We start from the raw sequence: 21931 nt of genomic DNA on the forward strand, positions 1-21931 counted from the left end.
CAAGTGAAATTAAATAGAGAAGTCAATTGTTGGGTTACCTGCATGAGAGTGACAGGGAAAGGCTTTCAGCGTGGTCATGCGGTACATGGTGCTTTTTCCTTCAATGGTGCGTTTAAAAATGTCAGGTCTCGGTTCACTCTTCAGCTCCTTTGGGCTTACCTGGCACTATAAAGAGCTTAGAAAATCTGTTAGCCAGGAGCCTGAGGGGGAAGGGGGGATATAAGGGAGGTCGGTCGGCAGTGAGAGGACACAGACCCCTCCACCGGGGCAAAACCAGGCGGGATTCACCCTGAGCAAGGCGAAGCCTCCGGGGGAGATGGGGATGGGGGCCTCTGCCTGCAAGCACCGGAGAGGCACAGAGCAGGGACGAGGGGCGTCCCGGCTCCCTGCGGCGTGTTTCTGGGATCTGCTGCAGCGGGTGGGAAGGGTGGAGATGCCACCAGCAGTCAGCGAAAAGAAAAGAGAAGAAAGCGCCTCTTTCCCTCAGTAGCCAGATGCCCCGCGTCTGTGAATGAGGCAGGCCGTGACCATGAGTGGCATGTTCCGGATTTAGAGAGGTAAATAAACGTAATACTTGAAGAGAGAGAACACGTTGTATTTTTCCATGAGCTGGATCCGGTCCAGATAAATATCATGTATACTTTGGCAGACTTTTCTGTGAGATTTTAGATTGCACGCAATGCAGATAAAGCCTAAACACACATAGTGTGTCTGTTAGAAATGAGAAGGACTTAAGAGAAATTGTACGAGTTTCATGATCGTTGTGGAAGATGTATTTTTAATGCCCCTTTTCCTCTCCCACCCCATTTTCAGCACATTCTCTTGGGGTCTGGCAGAACGAAGTCTCTTGGGCTCTTGGGCCTGGTGGCTCTGGATTTCAGCACTCACCATGCCCGAGAGCAGTTTTGGGTTGAAAAATTGCACCCAGCTTGCTCGGGAGCCCAGGCGTTGCTGGAGCACAGGGGCCACGTGAGCAATTTCAGAAGCTGGAAATGCACCTCGGTGCAAACAACCGGGGGATGCACTGAGAGGCAGGTTGCATCAGCCCCGCTCCCAGCTGTGTGCCGTCCCTGCTGCGTTTTCCAGCAATGCTTCACTTAGCTACGGCCAACAAGAGGTCAGATGCATCTCGGAGAAGTGACCTCAGACGTCCTCTAAAACTGGCGGGCATCTGCAGCTCCACAGCAAACAGGTCCTCAGTGGGCAAAGAGAGATGGAAAAGGCTGATGCAAACTTGCTTTTCATGCTCCCCCACCCCAAATGTGGGGTGCAACAAGTTACAGCAGCTACCAGGGTCCAGCAAGGCTCACAGCTACGGGCAGCCCTGGGGGGCCTCCACCTGGTCTGTGGGGAGGGGGGGAAACAGCCCTGCCCCGCAAGCAAAATAATCCTGTAAAAATTATATACACAAAATAACCCTGTTTTCGCCAGAACAAAGCGAAATGTCGACGTTTTATTTCCCTGGGAAACTGCAACACTCTCTTGTGCCTCATTTAGCCCAGCCCAGAAATAACATTTAACTGGAAAAAAAAAATCACGGAAAAGAAGCTTTGACTTTTAGCAAGCCGTGCTCACAGCACCTGCCTAAGCCCGACCAGAGCACTGCTGCACCACCCCGCAATTTACCCCTGCCTCCGTCAAGCCTCGGGGGCAGGGCTGTGTTGCTGGGGGACATCCTCGTTCGGGGCCTTGGGTGCACTTGGGGGGCTTCGCGGTGCTGACCACTGCCAAGCAGCTGCTATTGCCCAAGCTGAGCGGCAGCCTGAGGAATTAAGCAGAGGCACATTTTAAAAGCACTGGACTTTCGCTGTGCTGCATGTTCTGCAAGCCACTGAGCAAAGCAAGGGTAACGCCTTGCCCTGGTGTGAGCGACTCCGCACAGTGGGCACAGCAGCAAAGAATACGAAATATTCCAAGAGTCAAATTAATCCTCTCTCCCAGCAAGTCTGTAAAAGCTCATTTTTCTTCCTCTGTGCATATGCTGTTCCGATTTTCTCCTTAGTGCAGCGATGGTTTCAGATGGTGTGTACGATCTGTGATACTGTGCTCTGCGCTGCACACCACTGGCAAATAACGCTGCATGGTCTGTTCCTGAATGCCACACAGAAAGGAGGGATATTACACAGACACGAAAGAAAGCAATGTACTCTCTGTCCGCTGGTGCAGGACTCACATCTGTGGCAGTCTGGAAATAGCACCAAACGCTTGCCTGCCAGTCCAAAGTGAGATGAGACTGAGCACGATGTGGCTGGGTTTGGGTTACCTGGGTTTTTGGTGCGGGTGGGTGCACGGCGCTGGGGCCACATGCACACATTGCCTTGAACCCCACTGTTAGGCCCATGCGTATTTGCGGCTCAACAATGTTCTTAATTTGTGCATGAATGCACAGGAATGCAACTCCGGAAATCATTTACTAGATGAAATGTAGCACTTGCCGTTCTCCTTACCTTTAAAGGAACAGTGTCAAGGCACTACACTTCCCAAAGTTTGACCAAGCCTAATGAGACAGAGGAAAAATCCCCTGAATTTTGCCTTCCAGATGTCATCTACCCTTTATCACTGCAACATTTGGAGGAATAGTTCCTCCTCCAGAGCTCCCAGACCCTTATTTAGCTCCGAGCTGGCTGAAAAGGCCACTGAAGATTAAGTTGAATCAACAGCATTATGCAGTTGTATTAGCAAACTCACTCTCTGCAAGAAGACTTGACATCTGTTGTGAGTTGTCTGACAATTGGAGCAGACACATAACAATGCTTTTAATGGGTAAGTGCACAGAGCAAACTGGGTCTGCAGCTGTACTGGGGAATCGTGCTAAAACCTAAATTTATCACCAGAAGACTATCAGAACAACTGTGCTGAAAGAGACGAGTGGGTCCACATGTCAACTTGTGAGCAGGAGGGTTAGCTTGGAAGAGCTCACATGATACTTACTTTACGTGCCATAGCGGACTAGGAAACATTTTGCAGCACCCCAATAGCAAACTTCAGACCCACAGTAAAAGACAAAAGCAACAATCGTGCTGTGGCACAGAAAAAGCAAGACTAAGCTTTGCCAATTTCTTCCTGGAGCCAGGCATCTGTCAAATAAACTCCCAAGGATAGACTCAGCTAGTGTGATCCTAAATTTGTGCATGTTTGCCACCAGCAATGGCAGAATCAGGAAATTAATGAGCCTAATACTCTTTTCCTTAATATATGGGGTCACTGGAGGAATTTTTCCCTTCCTTGTTGAGTTCTCATCCCCTGTTTTAGCTCTATACACCCCAGGATGCCATCTGACAGACTCTTCGGAGTAACCCTGCATCTTACCTATGAGACGGCTGGTATTTTATTTCTGGTTTTGTAGGCTGCATTGCTCTTACCACCAAAGGCAGTGGGGGGGAGGGAATTCACCAGAATCTGTCTCATATATCCAGCCGTATAGGCTGGACCCTGAACAGAGCGTTATGGCCTGAAATTTTCCCGTTAAGGTGCATTCTGCACCAGACTCCTGGCTAGCAAGGACTTCTTTTATGCAGATAGGTTCATTTATTTTGTATAAATGATAACGATTTCAGGGAAGATGGTGATTCGCCAGCTTCATTAGTCTTCTCTGAATGGGGTTTCCCAAGCTGCAACCTAGTTTTAACCTCACAAGGGGATTTTAACCAAAAGGCATGGTACGTTTTGTTTCAAAATGTGGTAGAATATGGAGGGTGTTCGCTGCAAAACTGCAAGGCAAAAAAAGCTGGTGCACTGGAAGTTTTGATCAGTAGGGTGGTAAAGCAGCCTTTTCATTTTTTTTTCCAGCTTGCTGACTGACTTATCAAATAAGGGCCCATCTGTTGGTTATTTAGTGACAACTCTAAATACTAAAGTCCTAACCCTGATGAAAGATCAAGCAGCAGAAGACATCAGGTCCTTCATTCTCGGCAAAGACTGGGGATAGTTTTAGCTGCCAGTAGAAGACGCGACTTGCTGATTAGTCTGTGATTTCTAGCACCAGAGTTGAGCGTGGGTTATCTCACACCCCTCACGTCTCGGGGAGGATCTTGGTTCGGAAGCACCTGGCAGTGGCTGCGGCACAGAAACGAGCCTGGACCTGAGGCCAGGTCCAATAACGATGCTTTTGCATTTCAGCAAACTCCTGAGCACCATTAGAGGTCTTCAGCCTTCAGGTTACCTCCTGAAAACAAAACCTGACGTGGACAGTAAGTAATGGATCTCGTCTCTGAAAATGGGCTGACTTATTGCTTTATTTGTGCCGGCCAGAGGGACTTGATCTGGGACGTGACAGTTATTATATAGACCCAGATGCTCTCTTACTGTTTCAGACCCCCCTGGAATACAGGAAGAATTTCTGTTTTTAATGTGTTATGTGTATTCCCCCTTTCTGGACTCAGTGAGTGTACCTCAGCATTTGTATCCACTCCAAGGGCTGCTCAGTTAGGAGAGATGCTTTTATTGGTATGGAGCTAATGAGCATTTCTTAATTTGTTGCTCTTCCTCCATCCAGTGCCGCGATCACTCTGGGTCGCTGTGAAAGCAAGCAAGGCAGTTTCACGCCCTCCTTCCAGTCCTGGAGTTCAGTAGCCCCTTGGTGGCAGGCGGTGCTGCGTCCCAGGTCTTCTGCGGTTTCCGCAGTTTCCTCCCTGCAATCGCCCATGCAGAGCTGTGCACCACGCACTCGCAGAGTTTGGAGAACCTCCTTACAGCTTCTTCCTCCTCTTGACCTTTCTGCTTTACCCGGCGTAGGTTCACGGAGGCCAGGCGCAGTAGCACTGAGGTGAGGCGCAAAGTACAACAGCATCACTGACGCCGGAGATGGGCACGGTTTAAAAGTCAATTGCTAAGAAGTTAAACAAAGACTAAACAAGCTCCAGTTTTTGCAACCGCTGATACCATTTGGTAAGTACTTTTAACTACCAGGCTGTGAGAGGGATCAGCAGTGCAGGAAAGCCTAGGCTGCCTTTCTGGGAGGATTTTGTCCCTCAGTGAAACACTCTGAGTGATGGGACTGCAGCTGGTACCACGGGATCAGATCCTCCGCGACCTTGCCTGCGTTGTGAGCTGAGTCCTCGTAACCGTGAAGCCGCTGCTGGACGCGTTTGGGCATAGTCTCCATCAGTTAGAGAAAAGATTAGAACTGAATCAAGAGCAGAAGAAATACCAGGACCTCTGTTTCTTCAGACTGGTTTGCAAAACCGGTGTGGGCAAGTACCGCAGGGCAAGCTGATGCTCTGACACAGACTCCCCAGCCCCACACAGGGACGGGAAGGGGCAAGAAGCAGCAAAGCATCCAACCATCAGCCTGGTTCTCCCTTTCCAACAAGCGGTATCCCATTAAAGGAGTGGTATGTTAAGACGGCTTGCAGCCACTTCCGCCCGTCCCCGTCTGGCACCCTGAGGTATAAGGCAGCAACGCTCTGCACGTTTTGTCTTTACTTGGAAACACTGCTAGTAAATCCCCCACTATAAACTCCTAACGACATAAGAGTCACCTTGGCCAGCTTCCTGTCTCTGACAGTGGCTGAAAGCAGATGCCAAGGAAAGACAGTGAGAACACAGCAAGTACAGAAAGATGCTTCTGTCATTATATTCACCCATCTCCTGGGAAGCTGCAATACTAAGACTTCCTAAGCTGGGTTTCATCTTCTTCACTGATTTAGATAGATCTTAATGTGCCATCCTTCTATGGATTTGTCCAACTGCTTTTTGAACCTAGTTATATTTTTAGAATCCAAACCATCTTATGGCAAGGCGTCCCAAAGGCTAGTTCAAACTTTTGTTCTAGTGTTGTGTGAAAAAGTTCCTCTGTTTGCTTTAAACCTGCTGTCCCATCATTTTTGTAGTTCTCATATTATATGAATAATCATTCCTTATTCACATTCTCCGTGCAATTCATGATACACTTTTACCTCATCTTCCTAAAGACCCATGTTTCCAAACTGGAGAGTTTTAAATCAGGGTAACACTTGTGTACATAGGCCACGTAAGCGGTGGTCACTCTTGGCATCCTTTGCTGTAGGAGGCCAGCAGAGCCGGCCCGCCGCTTCCAGGCTGCCTGGATCCCACACTGCAAGCAACGGTTACGGGGCTTAGTCTGCCGCCTGCAAAGGAGCGAGGGGAGAGCACAGTGTGTCTTTTGTTTGCTGCTTTTGCAGTTCTGCAGCTCCCGAAGGAACCTAGCAAAAGCAAGGCGGGCAGTGTGAAAACAAAATACAAGGAGGAAACTTTTATTAGGAAAAGTAGGCTTTTCCCTACTTCACTATTATTTTTTAAGCTTGTGTGATTACTTTTCCCCTGACAGCTTCCATTAAAGCACAGCAGCTCTCAGTTTGGCGCTGAGTGCCCCATACAGCCTAGGAAGTGAGATGTGTTCAGCACTTTAACCTGCCCTTAATTCCATTTCCATTGTCCTACTGCCTTTGTTCCCAGCAGCGTGTTAGGTTTTTAATCTTTTGCTCTCCGATCACTTATTTATTTCTTTATGGATGGATTTCTCTCACTCAGCTGCAGCCTTTGTCCCGGGCTCCAGCAGGCCTTGGGGGCAGCTGGATTTCTCTGCAGCCGGCGCTGAACATTCCCTTTTACGCAGTCGTGGAGGACCGCTTTTATTCTCCTTAACCTGCCAGGGACTGCAGCAATTTCCCTCTTCCGAGCTTAATCAGTGCTCGAAGACTGTTACGTAAGCAGGTCTCTCTGAAATCTTTCAGACCCTGTTGGTTTAATATTATTCTTCCAACATTAAAAGTCGGCAGCGAGAAGTTAAGAGTGGAGATGGCATCGTTCCAGGCTGCCAAGAAACCTACCTTTGAGGCAAGCAACATCAGCTTAATCATTGTAAAGCTGCCAGCATTTTTTTTTTTTTTTTTTTTTTTTTTACTATCAGCTGGGAAAAATGCCACCCCAAGGGCTTAGTTTTAAGTCCAGGGTTTTATGCTTTAAATCAAGAAGGAACATACCCTTTTGGGAACACTTTAAACCTTTTTTGATACCTGAAAAGAGGTTGTTCACTTCTCTTGAAGCTGACCTGCAAACAAAGAAAAAAACGTACTTTGTGCTTACTTCCTTTCTTCATTGTTTATAAAGTCCCGAGACACTTGTTTGCTTGAGGTTTTAAGATAGCTTTCTTGCACTTTAAGTCATAGATGTATCTAACTTTTAAGTCTTAGATGTAAGACTTAGAAGTCTTAGATGTGTTTTTTCTGTTTTTCCTGGAGATTTCTTTTGGGAGCTGAGAAATTCGTGCAGGCATTCATATTTGAAAAGCCATAAATCTCAAGTCCTTTAAACAGGAGATCTTCCCTTTCAGTTGCTTTACAGGTGTTTGTCAAACAACGCAAAACATAGTCCTCCTGCAGTCTACACAAAATTCCTTCTCCTTTGGTTGTTAGCGCTTCATTTTCTTTGTGAATAGGATTTCAACAATCCTAGTAGGCTACGAATATTTGTTTAGCAATATCCCATGAATACAGGCAAATAGGCAAACACCTCATTTCTGTAAAAATAGGTAGTTCTAAAAGAAATATTAATTCCATAAGTAGAAATACAAAATCAACTATTATGTCACAGAAAAAAAAAAAAAACAACAAAATGTGCAATGGCTTAGGGCATTTAGGTTTCTATTTAGGTTTATTTTGTTTGTTTGTTTATTTTTTTACTGGGTGAATATTGAGTGACCACATTTTTTGCAAAAAGCTTTGTGTAGCTTTTTAACTCTTGAACACTTGGAAAACAGTCATTATTTCAATAAAAACTGCTTCATTTAAACCAGCCCCTCACTGAGCACGTAACTAGTCATTGAAGAGTATTCACATCACAATGTCAAGGGTGTAGTGCCAGATTTTACTACTACCTTTCCCAATACTAATCAAGCCTACTCTGGGTAGGTATTGCCTTTATTTATGCAGTCAAAAAGTACTTTTTCCACAGGGGCCCCTTCTCCTGTCCATGCACTGATTAGGCTGGAGCATTTCCCAACGAGGAACAACTTACCAAGATCTGTTGATTATTTTTTAACCACTCCACTTAATCAGTTTAAAAGATGGTTAAAACATAGACAGCTGAGGTACTCCAAAAATCACCTGGCTCCCAAATTCAGCGCTAATTGCAACATTTTGTGAACACTCTTTTTAGGTATTTTTGTCTACCAGAAGGAAGTGGCACTGTAGTGCAGGAAAACACAGCTGACTATTAATGTACTTCATTTTCATAACAAGCATTGCTTGAGAGATTGTAACACCTTGCAGATTCCTAGCTGGCTTAATTTCAAGTTATCCGCTATGCTTTAATCTCCCTTCCTGAAATATTTCAGAGGATGATACTTTGAATGTCCAAAAGAGGAGAAAAAAGAAAAAAAAGAGAAAGCAGGAACTAAAAGGTTTGCTTTTATTTTCCAAAGTGTTCAGATAAGTGGAAAACCTAACACGGAAGTGTTCAGCCTCCCGAGACAGAGGTTGTAAAACCCTCCCCTGCTATTTTTAAGTGTCAGCACTGCATTTCTCTTCACCTAGCACAAGTGTGGCTATAGCTGCTCACCGTCATGCCTGTTTGGTCCATAGCCTGCTGAAGCATCGAAAGTGTGATTTTCCGCACAGCACAAAAGGTGTGCTCCCTTGAAGGCTGCTGCTCCCCAATCCAAGAAATACAAGACCAAAAGCACCCACCTTGACAGTTCAGAGTTCAAAACATCCTGACAGGTTAACTCTGTACCTCGTGGAAGCGCCTTCTGAGGTTTTGTTTCCAGCTGGATTCTGCTACGGTACAAGGCACGACACAGTGGTACTGCTGGGCTTGTGTGAAATAGTCACTTTATTGCAAATTATCATAAGACTGAGAATTTACATTTCACATAGCTCAACTCTTGACAGAAATGTACAAACCATGACTCAACTGTGGAAAAGACAACGTGTGCTACAAACTGAGGGCTAGACTGGTCAACTGAGGGGTTGGTCAGCTCGTAAAAAGTGAGTGAAGGGTCTTTTCGTATGTAGATTGTCCGGAGTATTGTTTCAATGCAGGGAGATCCAATCGCCCAGGACACCACAGTACGAAACACTCAGTTACTTTTAGCCAGTATATTGGCAAACATGTAGGCTTTTTTTTTTTGTCTGTTTACCTGAGGTTTTTGTTATTTAGCTGTAAAGGATAAGCATCTTATAAACAATGAGGCTGGATTATTGCATTAATGGGTGGCAATATTCTTCTGACCTTCTCCCATAACAGTATTGTTTAAAACAATACATAAAGGGCCAGGTTTTGACAGGCACAGATTTAATAACTGCAGGGCTTTGGGAAATTAATCAACTTTTTAACTTCAAACTGTTTCAAAGCAGCTTTATAAAGAAAAGCCACTCCATGAACGCATCTTTTGCTTTAAGCTTTCTGTATCTTTGCTTGTGGACTTTGGATGCTTTCACTGCAAAATCATACAGTACCTATTCCTGATTATTGCATTTAAGAAGACTATGAATGAGAAGGGAAATACTTCCTTACACTCCGAGAGCTGTTTTTTAATACAGCTGTGTAAGTATAGAGTTTATTTAATCTATTCCACATCTCACCTTGTTTGATCACCTTTGTGGATCTTCCATATACCACTTTGAAAATCTGACTAGCTCAGATGTCAACAGAAGTGCTGGGAAAATTCCTGTTGCCAAATGGTAAGGCTGCAGATGGTCACAGAAGTCAAAATGTTTCTACCAAAAGCAGCAGCCTCAGTCCCTTATACTTACAAAGAGACCATGCATTTAGAATTTAGAATTTCACAGTAATTTCCTATAATAATGTATGAAGGAGACAGTGTCACTGTTTCATTTAATTTTATTATCATTATTATCTTTGCCAAATAGGGTTGGTTATGTTAATTATCACTGAATCAGTATGGAGGGACCCTTCCATGGAACTTTGTTTCAAAACATAAATATTATGTAGGCAGTGTGGTCACAACACAAATTTTGCCGTTGTCATGGCCTCACTAAATGACTTATGAAGCATTAATATCCTCCTCTGTCTCTCTCTCTGTCTCCCTCTCTTTCAACACTTTTATCTGCAAAATGGTAATAATGGTATGTCCTTATTTTAGAGAACTGCTGTAAAGATTATTTAATAAAATGTTTCCTCAGGTCTCAGAAAATATCAAGCATTAGATATTAAAAAAGATGTGCTAATTTCTCTTATGCTACAGTAAAGTGAAGTGCTTTGTATGAAATGCTCGCTGTGTGATGCTGTACTAAGTTTTGGATTAGGTTATCTACATAAGAGCATTGTATAGCAAAAGAATCACTTACAGCTTAGCTCCATCTTTCTAAACTATTGCTTGTTAGCGCTGCTAAACATGACACTGATTATTAAGAAATCCAACAGCATGTCCAGTAGCAGTCCACGTATTTACACACACAAAAGAAAAGATCTACAGAAATTACTCATTGCTGTGTCTTACTTTCTGAGCTTTTGCTGAGTTGTAAGGAACTTTCCTTGCAGTTTAAGACCATTCTCCAAAAATGAAAGACGCTGACTGAGGAAACTGTTCTCTCCTAGAGCTTCAGCTCAGCAAAGACTGAGCTGGGGCCTATGTTCCTTCCCATGAAGACAGTACTTAAGCATGTGATTAACTTGCAAAGTGTGCTCCAGTGCCAAAAGGACAATGTGTAAATGCTGTCATGGAGAAGGAACGTAAATAGACATCATTCCTCAGCTTCCATTAGACATATTATTTGGATTCACATAACACTTCAGCCAAACCTAACAAAGTTCTGTCTATTAGTGGTGACTGATCTCATCCAGTTCATCATTTCAATGGTCTGATCCTCATCATTATGTGACTATTTTACAGTAAATGAAAAAGCAGCTATAAAACACCCCTCTTGCTTCCCAGTGCCACACGAGATACAGTTGATAAGGAGTTATCCCCCAGTTTTTGGAGATTTTATACAAATATTTTTTGGATGCTAGCCAGAAAGTGCACATGCTGTCTTGTGGAGGAGATTCCCAGTTTCATAGATGTCGAACACCCCATCATTTTTGTCCTGCAGCATGAAGCTCTTCGTTGGCTGAAGCAGACAGTCCTTAGGTGCTCTGTGAAGTCTGGGCCTCATATTTTCTAAAACTTTGGTTATGAAAAGAGTCCCTGCAATGAAAGGGATGCATAAATACAGCTTGCAAACAAACAAACAAACAAACAACCTCCCCCCCCAAGAAACAACCTGCTTTGTGAAAAGGAGCAGCTGACAAGTCATCAATTGAAACATGGTATGTGTCATGTTAGCATATATTTTCTTCCACTCCCACCCCACATTGGGCACAGTGGCTTTGCGAAGAAACAAATATTCATAAGTAGAAAGCATAAATAGTCTTCTGTCTCAGTCACAGGACTAAAACAGATTATGTTATCTGGAAGTGAACGGATCACTCTGACTTCAGGCTGGCTCACACCACACAGTGCCATGCATTCAAAATAAACAAATAGGTGTTCTATTTCCATTCTGGATTCAAATGCTGAAGAAATGGCAAGATGTTTCCAATCTCTTTCTATCAGGGTGAAGGAAGTTTCTTCTAAGGATGTATTAAAATGACACCAATTTCCTACCTCATGATGGAACAACTTATGAAATACAGTTACTGCTATGTTCAGCTCCAATGGAAGTCAACAGATGTTTTCATCAAATATGAAGTTGGCAATATGTATGCTGGCCTGTTTTTAGCTGTATATCAAAACCTGCTGGTAAAACTGCCTTTATTCCTTCAGAAAATCACTTCTTTTTTTTTGTGGAGGTACCACAGATAACCCTGCCCTTGCTGTACCTGGTACTGTGGACTTTCACTACAGGTTTGTACAGCTCTGGGATCTTCCTCTCAATCATGGGTCTAAGGCTCTCCTTCAGCTTCCCATAGTTCTTCCGGAGTTCTTGCTGATATTCTCGCTGGTCAGCAGTAATAAGACGCTTGTTTTTCTCCACTGCTTCACCACACCTAGTCCAAAGGAAGAAAAAAAAAAAGTTATGACATATACCACCTAATTCTGTTGAACGCGTTAACTTTATGTTAGATAATCTAAATTGCTAAGAATCCAGCTCCTCTGGGCTAGGTATTCCTCTGATAACTTATCAGGTCCAAAATGTTAATGAAATAGTAGGAAACCTCAGTCTTTTCCAGGTATACAAACTGAGGTGACATTTGTGAGCTATTAGAAATGCATGAGGGAACTAATAAAAAAGAAACTTAATGACAGCAGAATACTGAGCTACCTTCCTACCTGTAAATAGCAGCTAAAATAGCAGCCAGTAGGGACTGTATCCTCTCCATAAGGTTCATATTTATTTAACCCAGACTTATCCTTCAATAATTGTGCTTCCTGTGGACTAAAGAGATTAGTGTCTTGCTATGTGAGTATGCTTGTTAAGATTTACAAGCATATGTCAAAGCAAAGACTGTATGTGTCTATTCATACCATGTGTCTGCTTGACAGAGATAGGCAAATACTTTCTTAGTAAACTTCACACTATATAAAAAATGTCATTTAATAAAATGAAGACAGTCTGAAATGCTTGATTTGTGCCAAGTTCCAAAGACAAAAAAAAGGAAGAGCTTAATTTCTACATAATTCTTTCAAAGTGTTAAAATTCAATTTGTTGGCTTTGTTCCCACTTGGGATGCAAAGCCCACACAAAAGCATTTGACCATGAAATACAGATAACAAGTCTGGACCAACTGTCTATAGCTTGAGACTCCAGGATTCGTGGATCCAGGATAGCTTGCATAATTAATTACACAGTCGTACTATTGTTGTATCATTACTGCCATTATTGATGCCATTCAGCAATTCAATTTTGCTTTACTGACCTCATGATAAACTCTTTGAAGCACAGCCTCAGCTTGTTGTGATGTCGATAAAGTTTGGGGTCCGCTGGAATTTCAGCCAGGAACACTTGGGCTACCTCTAGCGGTCCCTTAGAGGAGTAACAGTAAAATGTCAGAAAAACATCTCTCCTGCTTATACTGAAAACAGACCACATGTTTAGTTAAGCTGTTTACTGTTTCATGAGTGGAATTAAAAAAACCCCAAAACCTTACACATAGTCACCATAACAGGATGCTTTTTACTCCTTTTTTCCCCCTATTTTTCCTTTGGCAAGCAGAATTTTTGCCCATCATATTTTATCCTCTCCAGCTTATATTTCTCCTCCAACTCCCACAGAGAAGAGAAAGGATAATTTCTACTCAGCAAAGAGGAAGAGTTGGGACAGCTCTGCTGCCAAATCTGTTTACATGAGAGAAACACAGCTCCTATGTGCGGCGTTACATGACCCAGCAGAAGTTAGATAAGCCCATAGCAGAAAGAGAACACTCTTGCCAAAGTTTACAAGTGTGTTACTTCAGTCTGGAGACCTTGGCTGATGAAGAAGCTGGAGAAATAGCGTATACATTCTTTCAGGAAGAAACTAAGCTCTGTGAGAACGTGGATAATGCCAAGTTTTCCCCCTCACTTTTGTTTTTATTCTGGGTTTAGCTGAGTTATTTTATTGTCCGTCTTTGTTACTCGGCATATATGTGTTACTATATCTCAGCTTTCTTTCCAGGCACACAGGTTTTGACTTCATGTATTTTCTTTGGCTTTATGATGATGCCACAGAAGAGTTATTATTTTTCTCCTTCCCCATTAAGTGAATGAAGTGACTGAGATGGCTAGTGTGTTAGCAGTGGAAAATCCCTGCACACATGCACCAGGCTGATGTGGGTATCTGCACTTATGACTAAGACAGCATTTCAGTGAGCACTTTAACCTAAAGAAGCGCTCCCACCTTTCTGTATTCCTGGCTGCTAATGCTCGTCCTCACCTCTACATGACAAAAGTCATTGTACTGCCGCACAGCAAACCAGATGGAGGAACCAGGTTAGCTGAAAACTAAGTCAGCAATTAATTTCTCCTCTTCCCAGTTAGATCAGTTCTTTGCATAAGTGCCTGTCCCAGCAGAGGAGTGGGTACTCTGAGGGGGTGGGCAGGAACACAGGACACCTTTCCTTGGCAACAGAGTCATGTTGTGACAATTTATATTATTCCTTAGACTATAACCTAAAACCCACACCTCATCTGAGCTAGGTGAAGCTACAGGGTCTGCAGCCAGTGAAACAAGTTCCCATGAGGAGCATCTAGTAGTTCTTGCATCAACTGGCGTAGCAGTATGATAGAAATAGAGTATCTCATAATTTTAGCATTTCTGCTTTCAGTCAGGACTTGGAAAGCATGCACAGATGCATAAAACAAGGAGGATAAACAATCCATATTCCCCAAATGTCAGAAGAGGAAGTCATATCTAATGGACAGCACAGAAGGACTAAATACCAAGGGATGAAGTTTAAATGCACAGTGCAACTAAATGTGTCTGGTTGGACAAACTTTTCCAGAGCAAGAGATAAGCACTGAAAAGAAAGCACAGTGAGGTAAGTATGCAGAAACACTGTCATCTGGCTGATTCAGATACCTTACCTGATTTACAGTGGCTCCAACTGAGCCCTGCAAAACCATCTGGAGCATTTTGGCATCTGGTGGCTCTTGGTTGGTGGCTGCAGTTAGTTCTTGTGTTTTTTTCTGCATATCTTCAATAGCAACTTCAATTGGAGTTAAAATAAACTAATCAAAACAGAAGAAGGGATGCCTCATTATCTGAATCACATGCACAGTCAAGCTGTTCTAAAGCTGGCAATACAACCATCATCGTCCCATGCCAGAAGCAGGACTTGTGAAAACCAGGAAGAAAGTTCAACCAAAATGTCATCCTGTAGGTGCTGGAGCTGATCCAAAACCTTTTGACATCTTTTCATTTGCAGCCACAGGCTCTGGATCAAACCCTCTATTTGCATGTACTCCTTATTCTAAGTTACTGAATTCTTGTCTGAAATGTTTTGGCACTTCATACTGTTAGAAAGCTTCCTTGTCTCTGCACCAGTTCTGAGCCTGATTTAGTTCTTTGACTGTTCTTTATCAGCTGGAAATACAGCCATAAATACATCGCCATGCATCCTCCCACACAGCACTACAACTGGGAGATTAAAAGAAGGATATATATTCTCCATCCTCTTTTCTCCATAGTAAGTACACATCTGGTATTCATCTACCCATTCTATGCCATTTCTATTTATGAATGTAACATGTCTGAGAAATTCAGCCTTCTCTTTTCTGCCAAGTATTGAATTGGAAAATCTTTCCATCCAGAGACTCCTTCAGCCCCTGACAACTGAGATCTGTTCCCAGAACCCAATTACCTCTTCTTTTTGGATGACATTGATTCTAGTTTTGATGTAGGGGAACGCATGCATAGTGGTTAGGATGGTGTTCCTCTTGTATTGCTCACTCAGCTCTCCCCTGGGACGCCCATCCATGGTGAAAGGTGTCGTGTACATGAACCGACAGAGGTTGAAATTCTTCTCAAAATAGGTTATCCTGTCTTTCATCTCATATTCATCAAAATAGGGCTCCACAAAAGTAATTTGTATGTATGCCTGAGGAGAGAGGGAAGAATCATTGCAGTACTTTACACTCAGCAAGTGTAAAAGGAATGGCATATATGAAGTACCTCATGGCTAAGCACACAGCTGCAAATCCTTCAGGGCTCCTGCTTCTCTCCTGAGCTGACAAAACTTACCTCCAGGGAAACAGGGTCCCAGGGCACAGCCTAAGCCTGGGGATCAGTGCCAGAACAGGGACCGGAGATGCTCTATGACTCCATGCTATCAAACTAAGCCTTTCACACAGGTCTGTAAGGACCTGGACACACAGATACAGCTGAGTTTTTCTTGGTGCCTTAATGTTCAAGTATAACAAAGGTTTTCCTCTATTCCTTTCTCTTCTGTAACAAAGCACTCGATTCTGTCAGCTTTCCATACCTTGTTGGGATCCAGCTTGCGTTTATCCACAGGAGTAGAGTCTTTAATCACTTCCACGGCATCCTCTCCAAAACACTGGCCATAAAATCCCTGAAAAGGTAACAGAATTATCACAGAGTGTTTTTAGTACTCCTTAATACAACACTGATTATCTCTGTAATAATATCTATGCCTCTAGGAGAGAGAAGTAACTATGGCAGTTTCTGGGATCTGTACAGTAAGGATGCTTCTTCATGACCACAGCTGCAAAGGGTAAGGCATCGTACTGGCAACGCCCAGAGTGAGTTGCTAAGCAAAAAGCAGAGCTCCAGCTAAAAAGATAAGATGGGACTATCCCAGCTCCAAGAAGCAGCTCAGAAAAGTACCAAATCAAACATCTGGCCTGCTCAGACCAAATCATTCAACATATTACAGACTTCCCCACAAGACACATGGCCTCAAGATGCAGAGAATGGACCACTCTTTTCATTCTGCTGTAGAAAGGGCTACAACAGAAAGGATATATATAAAGAGAATAATCTATGTGATAAATCAGTTTATGACTGGTTCTTACACAGTACTAATACTATTAGCACCGTTTGGGTTCTTTAGAAAGTATAACACAACACAGGAGATCATATTGATACAATGTTTTTTTCTTTACCTCTAATCTGTGAGAGATCTCAGGAAGTTTGGTAATTGCAGGCTCCTTATAAACAAATTCTTGTTCATCTAAGTCCCCAAATTTGGATCCATAGAAACCAACACGGAAGTAAGTTCCAAACATTCGCTTTTGACCCTAATTGATTAAAAGAAGAAGGAAATTTACTATATTACTTATTCTTCTATGTCAACATAATTTCAAGTTGGATGCCTTTTGTTTGCTTTTTTTCCCAACTGATATATAAGATAACCCACTCGGCCTCCATTGTCCCATGTTTCAGAGCCAAATTTCATTCTGTATAATATTGGTGTTGATGTATTAAAAGCATTGAAAACATATTTATGAAGAAAAGCATAGAAGTTAAATGGACATTTTGCTGAAATTTAAGATTTAGTTTGACTATGAAATGACTTTTACAGACCAAAAAGAACGTATCTGTGTTATTTTTTAATTCCACTGTACACACTTCCCCAAAATTTGAATTTTGCAACCCTAAGTCCATAAATGAAAGTCCGTAAGAATCTGAAACCAACTAAACTCAGTAGCAAAATTCTGGAGACAGAGTAGTAAAGGAACAGTATGAGGGCTGAGAGGCCAGGCTTTCCTGTTTCTTCCATTTTTGTAATTAAAAACACTAGTTAATTAATAAGATTTTTGTTTTTTTAAATAGATGTAGCCAGCTGGACTCTTGCATGCTCTTTGTTTAAATTTGGCCTCTTCAGCTGTTTTTCTTTCTGTAACCCAAACAATTTTAGGTTATTCTCTTTTTTTTTTTTGCTTCCTTGTAAGGAAGATATAGCCTTCTCCTCACGGTACATGTTTCTCTGATTTAGCTTTCTTTTTCCTGTAGACTACCCTTCATAGACAGGCCAAAGGAGATAGAAGCTTAGGTTAGAAAAAGGAAAGGGATCTATTTCATATGTACAGCTTTATAATCACCAGTCAGGAACAAACAGTACAACTCAGCAACCTGTCTTGCAGGCAGTGCCTTGCCCTGTAGAGTACCTTATTAATAATGCTGTCAAAAGCCTTCTGTAGCTTGCTGTGCGTCAAGGTAAGCTTCCTGAAGTCTCGATGTGCTTCCAGGATGGGGATGACAATTTTGTAAACCTCATTCACAGTTTCATACAAACCTCCCTTGTAGAAGAAGGAAAAAAAAAAAAAAAACCACAGAGGAAAAGAAATGAGTCCTCATTCACTACAAAAAGAAACTGGATCTCCACTAATGGTGTGACTGAAAAGGGGACTTACGAGAGCTCTTTTTTAAAACTAGTATGAGGCTTATTTTAGCTTTCTACAAACAGTAATAGTAAATCTGTAGTTCTGAGCAGCAAATCACAAACTGGACCTAATTTGGATGTCAGGTATTTGGGGATCTCAACCCCCAAACTCACATGTAAATGACTGAATTCTGTCATGCTTCTAGTTGGAGGCCAGAGCACTTACAAACTCAGGTGAGAGGAAGGGAGTGTCTTTGTTCAACATGAATGGCTTTAACAAAAGCAAAGGGCCTCCAGACCTGCATCTGGACAACAGGAACCCAAATGATTTCTTAAGAGATGCTATATCATCTGCTCTTTAGCACTACAGCAACGCAATGAGCTACCTGGAGTATTAACATCACGACTCTCCACGTAGTAAGTGTAGATTATGAGGCCAGGGGTTGTACTCTGAAAGTACAGGGGTTGTACTCCGAAAGTACAGGAGTTTCCCAAAATGTATAGCTTAAGCAAGATATTTTAAAGTGTGCCATCCCATGGAAAAAAAAAAAAAAAAAACGAAGGCTTAGTTCATGCTTGGAACAGCCACTTCCCTGCCAATGTTAGCAGCCTGCGAGGCCTGCAGTCCCCACAGTAGTGGTGGGCACATGGCCGAGCTGGACTACCCAGAAAGTGTGCTTTGCCGATCTGGTTGCAGCAGGACTGGGTCAGCCAAAAAATGCCTCTCTGCCCCCGTTGTTTTCAATGGGGAGTTCTGTGAACCTTGCTGAGCAGCAAGCCTTCCTTTCCTCACGTGCACGAGAACAAGCTATGGATCTGACCCAGACTGCTCCTGGAGTAGCTCCTTCGTATCTGCCTTTGCTTTTGGCCCTCACTCACCGTGCCGAAGAGCTCTGCTGCTTGTTCTAGCAGCCCTACCAGGCCACTTTCTGAGAAGTACCTCCCAGAACATATACCATCTTCATCTGGAGACAAAATATCGTCTGAAACAGCAGACTCCTCTAGCACATTGGATGAAATGTTCTGAAATAAATCAAAGCAGAGAAATCAGAAACCTAGACCAATAGGCTACGGTAAAAACCCAGGCAGACACAGTTTCAGCATATTTACATGACAGGAAGAAGAATGAAATCGTACAAGTGCAGCCAGGGGATACACAGCTAAATTCCACCTAGAAGCTAATGTAACATCGTAAATCTCCACAGATGGCAGATCAGGAGTTTTGTTACAAGAATCCCAAACTTTCTTTCTCGCCTCACTTTCAAAAGACAGGCTCCTGTATGTCACCAGCTGACCCCCCTCTGGAGTGATTTCCACGAAGCTGCAATTCACTGAATTTCCTATGCTGCAGTGGTCAATAGCAATCATGTCCTTTTAGCTGCTTGTAACTCAGAGGCAGAAAACTCCAAGCTGCACCTGAGCCTTCCTGGGGGTTTTTTGGAAGGAGATAAATGTTGAAGTTGTTGATTTAACTTGTGCAAGTAGGGGAGAAGTACAACATTCTTCTTAAAACTACAGTAATTGAACGTTGCTTCTCGTCTCAGCCTCCACACCCTGATCCTGTAGAATTTACTTAGTTTCTCGTTGAAGTCACCAACCTTATTGTTTGTTTAAATAAAAGTAACTAGGTAGGGTTAGTCACTCTTTGAGATTCTCGGTCATTAAACATGTCTACAATTCTTTAGGATCTGTTTGGATAAAAGACATTAGGTAGAGTCAACATTAGAAATTTCAGAATACATATAAATACATATAAATACACATTAATATATGCGTACATGCAATATGGAACTAGCATCTGTAACTTTCAACAGCAGCAGAAGTGCTAAGCTTTGATTTGCTAGTAATTAAAAGGAGTTAAAATTGTGTCTCACTTTAGCAGAAACTGGCAATGGCAATCTGTCTGAGTGAAGCATAAATGCCTGTTGGCTAGCTATCTGACTTCTGAAAGACATCTTTATAAAACGGCAGAGACACTGAGGACTGTTACTATTGACCAGATTTTGCATAAAGAATTGGCATCACACATCACTAGCAACATTGGACTTTTCTCCATGGGTTTTGTGGATATATTTATTTCTCAGTGGGTGAAGCTTACTCTAAACAGGTTGCAATCAGTGTCTAGTCTGTGCATCATGTTAGTCCTGCTGAAAGGGTCAGTGACCCCACAAAGTTTAGGACAGCATAATTGGGAGTTAAGAATATGCCTGAATTGCAGCCAGAGGGGAAACCAGAGCATATTTTGGCTTATCCATGCCACACTTTGGACCTGCCAATCCCAGTGAAGATGACAACCAACCAGAGTTAGCCTTCCTGGTACATTCCTGGGACAACTCATACAACCCATGTTACAGCTCAATTTCTGTTTTTCTCTTTCTGTAACAGAAGCCATTAAGGAGCACTTTTACAGAATGATATGCAGCCCTTGATGGTTGCTTTTTTGTAGCAATGGGAAAAGAGTCCAGAGCAGTGATTTACTTGTGAAAAGAAGCCAAGAAAATAGCAGATACCAATTTATCTGTTCTTTGGCTTTAAACCTGCAATAACTTTCTAGTCAGGAACATATTTCCATGTTTTATAGTCCACACACTCTAGTAGGAAAGTGCCTCCATGATATATTTCTGGGGCTTGCATGATCTTTTGCAAAGTGTACATATCTCATCTACCTTTTGCCTTTATCCACCTACTATATAGAAGAATTTTATAAGTCTCGTATATAGTAAAGGTTGATGAGCAATACACAAGTCACCATGTATATCACCTGCAATTATAATGGGCCTTATATGCCTAGTTTTCTTTAAGGAAAATAAATACAGCAACTGGTGTAAACTCACGAGATTTGACAGTGATCCCCAGCCCCTATTACCACATCAGATGTGGCTAAGCTAACCTGCAATTTAGATTTTGGAAGCAGCACAGCTGAATTAGCCTAGTGCTGGGCCTGGACTAATAAGCCCTATGCCTCAGCAGATAGACACACCCTAAGTCCTTGTCTGTGAAAATATAAAGTGGCTTTTAAAGTCAATCCATATGTGATTCATACTCGGTTTGAGTCCTCCTTATCAACTGTAAAGGGCATTTAGTGTAAACATGAATTGAGCTGAAAGGGAATTTCACTGAAAGTCTCTCCTGTCTCCAGGGATAGCTTTATGACTGCACAGTGGGAAACGTTCAGTTTTGTCTAGCCCAGTATAAGGAACGGATATCACTCTACTGCCAATCAGTTTTCTGGATGCTAACAGAGTCACTGCAGGAGACTGAGGTCAAATGATTTAACCATTTGCTGCCTCACTTTACAGCTAAAAGGGGATAATACTTCTCCTCCTCCAGAGTAATATTAATTATACATATTAATATCAGCTGCAATTCAGCAACTGACTGTACTTCACCAACTTTAGCTCATGTCTGAGCTGGGAAAGTTTCCTCATGGTGAAATGAAGAATTGGACACACAGATTCAGTGAGTGATATCTGGAATTCCAAATAAAGCCCAGATAGTTTGAGCACTGTTACGCTCTCTTTGAACAAAACCATCAGAACAGGATCATCACAGGTGCTACAAAACACAGACCTGTTTGTAAAGAATGGGAACTCCTCTCTTGAAAGGCTTTGTAAAAATGCAAAGTGTTGTTATAGTTAATTATTGTTATTGAGCAAACTGAAGTTCAAAATTATGCTGTCAGATACAGAGTTGTGTAATTGGATTTTGGTCACTAATGCATTTCATTACCTCTCCTGTGGAACAACCATCCCTTTGCCAAACATGCATTTACACAAGCATTTTCATGAAAAAGACTGATTTGGCTAAGAGGCTTTTAAACTTAAGTTTTTGCTTGCCTAGTGCTTTAACTTCAGTCCTCTAAAACGACTGGAAACATATCCATTCATAGAAATCTGCATAATCTTAGAGAAATGAAAGGAGGAATTGCATTAGGATCAAATGTGCCAGACTACACGCGTTCAAGGTGGTCTGGGAGTTGCAGGACATGTGGCAAGCAAAGACAGATTCGCCTATATCCAAGTGGTCCCTATATCATTATTATGTAACTAGTGGAGGAAAAGGAGAAAACAGAAGTATTGAGTATGAGTCAGAAGTTAGGGAGCACACAGAATTGGTAAGGGATGAAAAATGGCAGAAGTATAAACCCATGGCCAGAAGTTTAGCCAGTAAAAAGCCAGTATATAGGCAGTGCAAGAGCAAAGAA

At 42.5% G+C, this 21931-nt stretch overlaps 1 protein-coding gene across 2 annotated transcripts in view; it reads right to left on the reverse strand.

Annotated features, from left to right (window-relative positions):
• Positions 1–8775: 8775 nt before the first annotated feature.
• The window catches only part of DOCK8 (dedicator of cytokinesis 8), an 89068-nt gene continuing 75912 nt past the window's right edge, over positions 8776–21931 (reverse strand). For both annotated transcript variants that reach the window (XM_026100529.2, XM_026100530.2), the window contains 9 exons: positions 18607–18750; positions 17513–17644; positions 16508–16642; positions 15865–15954; positions 15244–15480; positions 14468–14611; positions 12823–12929; positions 11785–11952; positions 8776–11110 (listed from right to left, as the gene is read on the reverse strand). In XM_026100529.2, the coding sequence (XP_025956314.2) occupies positions 11050–11110; positions 11785–11952; positions 12823–12929; positions 14468–14611; positions 15244–15480; positions 15865–15954; positions 16508–16642; positions 17513–17644; positions 18607–18750 (1218 nt within the window). In that variant the 3' untranslated portion in view covers positions 8776–11049. The remainder of the gene's footprint in view (positions 11111–11784; positions 11953–12822; positions 12930–14467; positions 14612–15243; positions 15481–15864; positions 15955–16507; positions 16643–17512; positions 17645–18606; positions 18751–21931) is intronic.

Source organism: Dromaius novaehollandiae, chromosome Z, assembly GCF_036370855.1.
Source record: "Dromaius novaehollandiae isolate bDroNov1 chromosome Z, bDroNov1.hap1, whole genome shotgun sequence".
In the NCBI taxonomy this organism is placed as follows: Eukaryota; Metazoa; Chordata; class Aves; order Casuariiformes; family Dromaiidae; genus Dromaius; species Dromaius novaehollandiae.